Source organism: Hippocampus bargibanti, linkage group LG07 (assembly GCF_051943395.1).
Source record: "Hippocampus bargibanti isolate YZ-2025 linkage group LG07, ASM5194339v1, whole genome shotgun sequence".
In the NCBI taxonomy this organism is placed as follows: Eukaryota; Metazoa; Chordata; class Actinopteri; order Syngnathiformes; family Syngnathidae; genus Hippocampus; species Hippocampus bargibanti.
Window position 1 is genome coordinate 25,243,089 of NC_142740.1, and position 10,367 is coordinate 25,253,455.

The window sequence follows — 10,367 nt, forward strand, 5'->3', positions numbered from 1 at the left end:
TCAAGGTCAATTTACAGTCACGTGATAAGATAAGCCACACGCCCCAGCGTTCACTCAACTCGGAATAACTCAAATACTGTAGATAGAAAGCTAGCTAGCTAGCTGATAGCCAGCTAGCTATGAGATAGCCAGCGAGATAGCTAGCTGGCTAATAAACAGCTAGCTAGATAACCAGCCAGCTAGCTAGATAGCTAATAGATTGCAAATAGATAGCCAGGTAGGTTAGTTATTATTATTTAGCCAGGCAAGACTGCACTGGGAAAATCTAACATAAAATGATAAAAATAATACAACAGAACACATAACACAAATCTTGACGAAAGTCAGTGCCCTTATTTTCACACGATATACTGTATATTAAAAAAACAAGTAAATTTACACAAAATCCTCTTCTTTTCCTTTCGGCTTTTCCCCTGAAGGGGCCGCCACAGCGAATCAGTAACCTCCATTTCGGAGGTATGATACGCATGTTTGTTTTGGCCATGCTTTTACGTCGGATGCCCTTCCTGACATAACCCTCTGTATTTATCCGGGCTTGGGACCGGCACAAGAAGACTTACGTCCCTTTGTGGCTACAGAACAAGAAACTCAGTAAAAGGCTCCAAAACACAAAATGGTCATCAGCACAGCAACAATCAAAAAAGCAAAACTATACTCACCATTTGATGACAATTTACACAAAATGATGCAAGTAAAATGAAGAAGTCTTATCCAAAGTCTGCAAGGGTCAATTATCTTCCAGTTCACTGCTTCAATGTTAACAATCAACTTATACGTGAACTGAGATTTTATTAATAATGCATGGGCATGGTTTGAAAACCGACACAACTTCACTTTAGTAACAATTTGTCTGAATATTTTTTTACAGAACACCAACACACAAAGTCGATTTCAGACGATTAGTATAATAGCATAAAAATTATTATTATGGATGAATTATCATGAACCATTTTTTTGTTTCCTGACATCATAAAAACGTTTTATAGCATCTAAAATACCCAAAACACGAAGGCTGATATTTTTAGTCAAATGCAAAACACCAACAAAACTGACTTAAAGTGTCCCAAAACTACTTAAAAATGACCTCATGATGGCGAGTTTCAGATGGTCCCACCCCCTTGTTCGTGACGACACGCCAAGACACCAAGCTGCTCGAGAATCAAAACAATGGCTTCAGATTCAGAGAAGATGCTGTCTTGTTACTCATCCAGTTATGAATATGATTCAAATAGTTCTGAAGAGGAAAGCATAAATGTTTGCAATCGATTGAAGAAGTCCTCCTGTATCAATTCGAGCCGTCAGGACTACAATGTAGCGTCCCGGAAAATGCACAAGATGGCGCCCAAGTTCCGTTGGAAATGGGCTGATTTGTCTGCTGGGAATTTGTGTCAACTAGTATCAAATAGTAGTCTTGGTGCAACACACAACGATTCACCATCGCGTTATTTATGTTTTTTCCTTCTAATTAATTAAATTAATTAAATAAAGTTTTCAGACCAAACAAATGCATTGTGTGTCGCTTTCTCGGTCAGGGGTGTTCCTTCCGTGACGTCACGTATGGACTCGTCACCAACTCGAAAACAAGACTTCCTGAATATTCAGCGCGAGTCTTAAAAGGTAAAACATAGCTACTATATGCGGTGGAATCTTTGTAAAATACGCTCAGTAGAAGTCATTTGAAGTGATTTTACAAATTATGGACGCAACTTGTGCAGAGGCGTCGGTTGTCCTTTAAGTAAGCAAGTCAATTAAATCGGATTACTATGATCACAAAAGTCAAACTTCAAATTCAACACTATTTTGCAAACAAAAAAAATTGTTGATAGATTGCATGAGATAATTTTAGGATTGACAAAATGTTGGTTTTTAATGTCATGTCATGACAGTGTCATGACGTTGGACGCAGGTTAAGAAAAAAAAAAATATTCCGAATTCCATGATAATTGGCGCAACAAAATACAATAATCCATAACATTTGGAAGTTCTGCATTCCACATTATAATCACCTAACTGGAATCCGGGTGCTGGTCCAATCGTTAACAGAGTCTGTTTATGTCCCAACAGGACAAGTCGCGCCCCGTTAGACGGTGGCCTCAATGTCCTGCGTCTCTTCTCCTTCCAGGAGGCTGTATGATGCGTGACTTTGGAAAGGCCTTTGCAGAGGGTGAGCGAGAAGTTTGGCCATGCAATTGTGCAGCTCGATGGCAGGGCCACTTAAAGAAACCTCAAAGCGATAGCACATGCCCTTGGAGTCAAGGTTGCAGAAAGACGTGTAGTTGTCCTGGAGACAGAAAACAACACTTGAACTCATTCACTGTCGAACATGTGCAAAAAGAATAATAAAAATAATACATGTCACGTATAAGCGCCTTTCAAAACTCTCAAGGTCACTTTACAGTCACAAGATAAGTGTTTCTAAGTGTGAGCAGCGGCAGCCACACATGCCATCGTTCACTCAAGCCGGAAGTAACTCAAACAGATAGAAAGCTAGCTGTGGAAACTCAGATAGAAAGCTAGCTAGCTACCTAATAGCCCATCCATTTTAGAATTCGCCCCCCATTTTAAATTTCCCAGATGCATCCTTGGAGCTTTTTATTTGACCTCTTTTTCGTACCGTCTCGCATGTTATATCCTATCTTCTTTATGTATCTAAATATTACCTGCATGGTCGCCTAGACTCTATTTTCATTTATTCTACATTTGTGTTTTATGTTCTGATGATTTAATTGTGCATGTTTTGGTTTTAAATATGTATTTTAATCATTAAATGAGCTAATATTATATATGTTGATATCGAGACATATGCTACATAATCACGCTGTTCTTGATTTTGATTGGACGGGATTGAGGGGAAATCTATCTGAGCAGACCAGATTTTATTCTTTTTCTTTTTTCTTTTCTTCACTTCTTTTTATTTATCTAGCTATCAAGCTGTCTGTCCATCAAATTCGCTATTTGGCAATCTAGCTAGCTGCCAAGCTATCTTTCTATTTGCTAACCAGCTGGCTATCTGTTAGCTATAGCTAGCTATTAGCTATCTATTAGCTAGCTTTCCATCTATTGGAGTTACTTGCGGGTTGAGTGAACGCTGGCGCCTGCCGCTGCTCACCCACAGAAAAACTTATCCTGCGACTGTAAAGTGACCTTGAGAATTATAATAGCTAGCCAGCTGGCGAGATAGCCATTTTGCCAGCTAGAGAGCTAATAGATAGCAGGTCGATAGCTAGCCAGGTAGCTAACTATATAATACTAATACTAATAATAATAATCCATTTAATTTTAATAATAATAATCCATTTAATAATAATGAAGTTGTCAGTCATTGAGCGAGAACTGAAAAAATATGAGTCAGGCGAGTCACGTTCAGCGAGCTTCTTGCTTGGTCAAGATCAAGATCCCACTCACCCGCCAGCTTGTATCATCGCCATGATCTTCGGCGCCATTATGGAGGTAGACCACATCAAAGAAAAAATAGGGAGACTGGAGCATTTTCTGAAGGACACAAGTGAAAAATGAACATTCTGCAGCTTTGCTCAAATGCACCCCGGACAGCGCATGACCATCTAGTCACCCCAGTAAAGTCACCCCATGGGTGTTCAAATTAAAGGACAACCGACGTCTCCGGACAAGTTGTGTCCCTAATTTGTAAAATGGCTTCAAATGACTTCTACTGAGCGTATTTTACAAAGATTCCACTCTATATAGCTATATTTTACGTTTTAAGACTCGCGCTGAATATTCAGGAAGTCTTGTTTTTCAGTTGGTGACGAGTCCGTACGAGACGTCACTGAAGGACCGCCCTTTACCGTAAAAAAGACGCATTGTAGCGGTCCTTCCATCACGTCAATGTATTTTGCTGTACCTGTTTGGTCTGGGGACCTCGTGTTGCACCCAAAAGCCGCCAGGAGGCCAGAAGAGGGCGTCCAAGCTCCATAGAAGGTATTTATCAGCCTGTGGAAACGGAGGTGGCCACAGGAGGTCGCCATTTTGTGCCTCTTTTTTTGGGTGAGAGATTTTCCCCCAATGTTGCCTCAAAATGGCACAAATACATTCTTTAATCGATTGCAAACATGTATGCTTTCCTCTTCAGAACTATTTGAATCATATTCATAACCGGATGTTTAACAAGAAAGCATATTCTCCGAAACTGAAGCCATTGTTTTGATTCACTAGCAACGCAAGACGTCTTGGCGTGACGTCACGATCTGGGGGCGGGACTTTCTGAAAATGCCCAATTCGCAGCTCAATTTTTTTTTGCAGATTTTGGACACTTTTTTTGACTAAAAATATCATACTGCATGTTTTGGGTATTTTAGACGCTATTACGTTTTTCTGGTGTCAGTTAAAAAACAAAAAAGTGATGTCGGTTGTCCTTCAAATGAAAATTGGTGTCAAGGAAGTGATGGTCCAACTTACACTGACAGCCTCGGAGGGGTTGAGCTGGAGCTGTCCGGCATGACGGCTGTAAATAAGTACGGTCCTCACCACGTAAGGAGGTGGCACCGTCTGAACATTTTCCATGGATGGCAGCTCAATCTTCTGACGACTGTTAAACGGACATGCCCATTTTAGTCAAATCATCTACATACGGAATCTTTTGGAACAAAAGATTTTGTTCTTAGGTTGGCTCACATGACACTGAGAAGATCTTCCAGGTCTGCAGAAGACAGTTAAGGCTTGGACCAAAAAAATGACTTATTCTAATTGTAACTGAATGGAGAGTGAAGAATGTGAAGGATACTGAAAGTCTCACACATGTTGGTATCCAAATCATAGAGGCAGCTGCATAGCTCCCGGGGGTCTGAGGTAAAGCCTGAGAGCTGAGACAAAGTGGAATATTTTGTAAAAAAAAAAAAGACATTTTGAACTCATTCACTGCCGGATGTGCAAAAATGCGTCCACTCCTGTGCCAGGGTTTTTGACATTGTCACTCGAATTCCATGACCCAGAGAATATTGACTTTTAGGATTACATAAACAACCTTACACTCTCTTCTTTCATCAGAAAAAAAAAAGATTTTTTTAAAACAGGGTTGCACAGATAACACGTGACATGAATAGTGGCAATTTTTAAATGATGTCATTTACAGTGAGACTTCAATTTACGAACACCTTAACTTACAAACTTTTCGTCTTACAAACGTCAAATTTATGAAAATTAAACCTTATAATAAGCACTATTTTCATAATATACACCCACCACGGCGGAGTGATCTTCGGCAGAAGCACACGACCGAACAGCACCAGAGTTTAAGTTACCAACAGTCCTTATGGAAGGTGACTCTCCTTCCATAAGCCACCAACGACCATCAAAAAGGTGAATATAACTTTATTTTACAGCACAGTTTATTTCTTTAATTACAGTCCTCATGCAATTCCCTTTGACCTTCGACCTCCAACGCCATTCCATCAAGCCATAAATGAAAAAGTAAAAAATAAAATAAAGTGACTTTATGATACAATGCAGTGTATTTCTTTCATTGCAATACAATAGCACATTTAATATACATAGAATAAGGTATGTTGTGTGTAGTTTTAAGGCTTATTTAGTTGAAAAGTATATTTTATGGAAACCCTGGAACGGATTATTCCCATTTTAATGGTTTCTTATTGGAGTTTTTTTTTTGAGATACACACTTTTCGCCTTAAACACTCTATCTGGGAACCAATAAAGTTCATAAGTTGAGGTCTCACTGTATTTCACTTTTTTATGTAAAAAAACAGGCACAAAACGCAAGGCTCTGTACAATTTTTAATGCAACTTTGTGTGGATTTTGAGTATTCATAGATATTGATATAGATTCACAGACATAGATTCATAGATTTTTGTGATGAAAAAAAAATCACAAATCCACAAATAAACAAACAAATAAATAAATGAATGACTAAACAAATGAAACCCACACCCATTAAATTAATCTAAAATATTCCCGGACAAAGCACCCTGCTACAAAATAATTGATGAGGTCTGGCTAATCACAATTATGACGATTGAGATTAAAATAAGGAATTATACTTTTATTAATTTCAAAACGTAATATTTATTCAACTCCTAAAACTCAACCATTAAAGTATACAGTACTCAAATAATAGAAATTATTTGCTATCTGGCTGTCTCGCTGGCTATCTAGCTAGCGATTCACTATCTAGCTATCTATTAGCGATCTTGCTAGCTTTCTATCTATTTGAGTTATTCCGGGTTGAGTGAAGGCTGGCGCGTATGGCTGCCGCTGCTCACCCACAGAAAAACGGATCCAGTGACTGTAAAGTGACCTTGAGAGTTTTGAAAGACGCTTACAAATGAAATGTATTATTATTAAAAAAAGACTGTTCCTGCTCTACGTATCTTGGCCTCTTGATGGCAGTGTCGTTCCATGCACGCAGATGGAGTACAGTACAGACAAGGGAGTTAAGATTGAACTTTATGACATAAAACGAGCTATCAACTAGCTATCAACCCAGCTAAACAGAACACAATTGATGAGAAACTTGATAAAATTATCACAGACAAAGCACCTACAAGGGATCATTCCTCAAGATGGTGAAAGAAAAAGGTTACATTCCTCATCAAGTGTTTAATGCTGATGAAACCGGCAACTCCATTCCATCAAGCCATCAACGACCATCACAAAGGTAAATAAAACGACTTTATTATACAGTACAGTTTATTTCTTTAATTATAATACCATAGCACATTTATTATACATAAAATAAGATATATTTGGTGTAGTTGTAAGGCTTAGAAAATTAGAAAGTAGAACATTGGTTTATGGGGACCTGGGAACGGATTATTCTCATTTTAATAGTTTCATATGGGATATTAATTTTTTGGGATACACACTTTTCACCTTACACACTGTCTGGGAACCAATTAAGTTCGTAAGCCAAGGTATCACTGTAGTTCTAAAACTCAATATTCTGTGGGTCCTGGAATTCCAGTGACAATGACAAAAACCCTGGCACTGGAGTGGACACATTTTATTTGCACATCGTCTGGCAGTGAATGAGTTAAATGTAGATGAATCGCTCAGCCCGTGGCTACACAAATACTGTCGTCCCAAAGAGTCCCCGACTCACCCACAGAGCGTCATCATTCACCACCACCAGGGCAAACTCATGCCGCTTGTCAATCTTGTGCTTCGTTCTGACAAACATCTCAATCATCTTCTGGGAAATGTTCAAGGCGTTTGTTTTAGAGCTGGAGAGAAAGACACATGATGAAGAAAAAAAAGAACACTTTGACCTGGGTGAGGAAAATTCAGAACAAGAATCGGCCTACCCATTAAAAGACTCCAGCTTTGGCAAACACATCTCTTCAGAAAGGTCCAGGCAGATAATCTATTGAGAGGAAAACATAAACACATGATTAAAGACGTGGACTTGACACTGGTTATCAGCAATTAACTCATTCACTGCCAGACAAAAATGTGTCCACTCCAATGCCAGGGTTTTTGTCATTGTCACTTGAATTCCAGGAACCACAGAATATTTAGTTTTAGGACGACATTAACATTCGATACAGCGTTAGAAACCTTAGACTTTCTTCTTCCATCAGAAAAAAAGAGTTGATTCCTAAATGATATGAGTCTGGAGTTATATGAGCTTGAAATGAGGGCGGTTGTCCAAAATACAAAGCAAGACATACATATTGGTTTATATGGCGCTTTAACAACAGCTGAAGCTGGAACAAAGTGCTAACATGAAAAAAAGGAAAATGCTGTCCCCTTATGGAAAGGAAAATACATTGCCAGAAGCCATAGCCAGCGCTTTATCGGCACCCAAGCATGAAAAAATAAAGGCCGAACAAATCCGTGAATGACAGAGAATGAGTTAATTTAAAGGATAACCGACACCATTTTTTTGTTTCCTAACTGACATAAAAAAAACGTTTTATAGCATCTAAAACATCCAAAACACGCAGGCTGATATTTTTAGTCAAATGCAAAACACCAATAAAAATGACAAAATGTCCCAAAACTGCCACAAAATGAGCTCGGAACTGGATAGATTCAGAAAGGCCCGCCCCCTTGTTCGTGATGTCACTATTGGTCACACACTGCCTTGCTCCAGAATCAAAACAATGGTTTCAGAGTTCAGATTCGGAAAAGATGCTTTCTTGTTACTCATCCAATTATGAATATGATTCAAATAGTTCTGAAGGGGAAAGCATAAATGTCTGCAATTGATTAAAGAAGTCCTTCCGTATAAATTCGAGCCGTCTGGACTCCAATGTAGGGCTCAGAAAATGCACAAGATGGCGCACAAGCTCCGTTGGAAATGGGCTGATTTGTCCGCTGAGAATTTGTGTAAATTTACACCTTCTTTATGCGTGTTACCACAATTGGCTTCGACACACAACGATTCACCATCGCGTTATTTATGTAGTTTTCCTTCTAATTTCGCGATCAACACGTTTTTTTCCGATGAAAAAAAAAGTACCCAAAAAGTTCTCAATCACGGCCGTTCCCTCCGTGACATCTCTTAGGGCACAGGTGTCAAGGTCAAGGCCCGGGGGCCAAATCTGGCCCGCCACATCATTTTTTTCGGCCCACGAAAGCAAATCAAACTTGTTAAATTCCATGACGCTTGCTAAAATCCAAACCAAAATTTCATATTTTTTGGATGTCAACCACAATAACAGTCATTATTCTTGACTTCAGATTTGAAAACTAGTTATTCATTAATTTGTTGTGCGCTCTATATGTAATAAGTGGAGGGTATTAAACATTCTAAAGGCTTCCCCAAATTCATAACGGCCCTTGAGAGGAAACCATAATTACAATGTGGCCCGCTGCAAAAAATGACTTTGACACCCCTGACTTAGGGCATCGTCATCAACTCGAAAACAAGACTTCCTGAATATTCAGTGCAACTATTAAAACGTAAAAAGGAGCTATATGCAGTGGAATCTCTGTAAAATGCGCCCACTAGAAGTCATTTGAAGTGATTTAACAAATTATGGACACAACTTGTCCGGACTTCCTAAATGAGGAAGTAAGTCAATATTTTGGGGGTCCTGGAACTCAAGCGACGATGACAAAAACCCTGGCACTGCAGTGGACACATTTTTGCACATCGTCTGGCAGTGAATAAGTTAAACTTCCCTGTTCAAACAATCACTTTTGGGAAAAAAAACCTTTCCCTTCAATCCAATGCAAGCGACCAATTTTAACAATTGACATAATTTGGTGACCTCTTCCATGACCTTACCACTTTTTCTGGACAGTTGACCCTAGGAACTCGGATTTGGTACTCAGCAGCTAGGGAGACGGAAACTGGTAGTCCAGGTTGCTGCGGTGTGGCCTTGAGTCTCTCTTTGCAAACTGCGGCTAAAGCATGTTGTACGACTGTGGCGGCAGAAGCGGCAGCAACAGGGCCAGAAGCAGAGATGGTCGTGGTGGTGGAGGAGGGAGGACTGTCGCTGGTTGAGGCCTCTCCCTCGCCCTCGACACGACTGCCCACGGCCGGCTGAGATAAATTGGGATTACCTCCGCCTCCGAGGCTACCAGTGCTGCTTCGACGGTCCTCCGCACCTTCAGGGTTGGAGCGTGTTCGGGGTCGCAATTCCACTAAGTGCTCCTCGCCATCTGCTGGGCCAGGCTCGGACGTTTCCATGGATACAGAAGCTGCATCGTTCAGAACAAGACTTTAGTGGGTAAATGCACACATATTTGATCCATCCATACATTTTGGACAGTGCTTAGCCTCATTTCAGTTGTTCATGAGCTGGAAGCTATACCAGATTACCTATCCAACTCAGGAATGGTCGCCGGCCAATCGTAAGGCACAATCACACTTGTGTGCATCAAACTTATATGGCTGGCTTTCATTTACGTTAGTGTTTTGGAATATTGGCCGACGACACACAGGCGAAAGGAGAACAAGCAAAAATAAACAATATTCATCGATGACATCATACACTCCAGTGAAATTCGGTTACCTACTCAAACTAATGTATAAAGGTAATAACAAGCAGCATGTTGCCGCAAACAGTTGACACGCGGCATTCTAAAGATGGGGAAAAATACATTCAATTAAAGAAGAAACCTTTTATTTCGTCTGCTATTGTTTTACGGCAGCGGGGTAGCCAATATGACCAGTTACTATTACCTACGCTGACTTGGAATTTTAAAGACCAATTTGCTTTGTGGAAAAAGACGTACAATTTATGTAAGGAGGAGACTTACCAAATTAATAGCTTTGAGAGTTCAAAGACTCAAAGAGCGTCAAACTCATTGAAAATAGATCGATATTTTCTCCCGGACAGCTAGCATTTGTTTCGAACTTCCGCAAAGGAAATGACAACAGCTAGGCTGCGTTGCATTATGGGTAATGCCGTTTAATATTAAAACATGCGTTCTCTAAAAA

The 10,367-nt window shown here is 39.8% G+C and overlaps 1 protein-coding gene across 2 annotated transcripts; it reads right to left on the reverse strand.

The window, feature by feature from the left end:
* Positions 1 to 719: 719 nt before the first annotated feature.
* On the reverse strand, positions 720 to 10,307 carry babam1 (BRISC and BRCA1 A complex member 1). 2 transcript variants are annotated; one of them, XM_089001691.1, is made up of 9 exons: positions 10,187 to 10,307; positions 9,210 to 9,625; positions 7,279 to 7,337; positions 7,077 to 7,197; positions 4,742 to 4,820; positions 4,633 to 4,657; positions 4,417 to 4,546; positions 3,406 to 3,492; positions 723 to 2,281 (listed from the first exon to the last, which is right to left on the reverse strand). In XM_089001691.1, exons 2-9 carry the CDS (start codon positions 9,612 to 9,614, stop codon positions 2,081 to 2,083), a joined length of 1,107 nt encoding a protein of 368 aa, XP_088857817.1. In that variant the 5' UTR covers positions 9,615 to 9,625; positions 10,187 to 10,307; the 3' UTR covers positions 723 to 2,080. The 2 variants fall into 2 exon arrangements, with proteins under 2 accessions (XP_088857818.1, XP_088857817.1); XM_089001692.1 differs by lacking the exon at positions 10,187 to 10,307 and having other exon boundaries at positions 720 to 2,281; positions 9,210 to 9,622.
* Between the last annotated feature and the right edge of the window lie 60 nt (positions 10,308 to 10,367).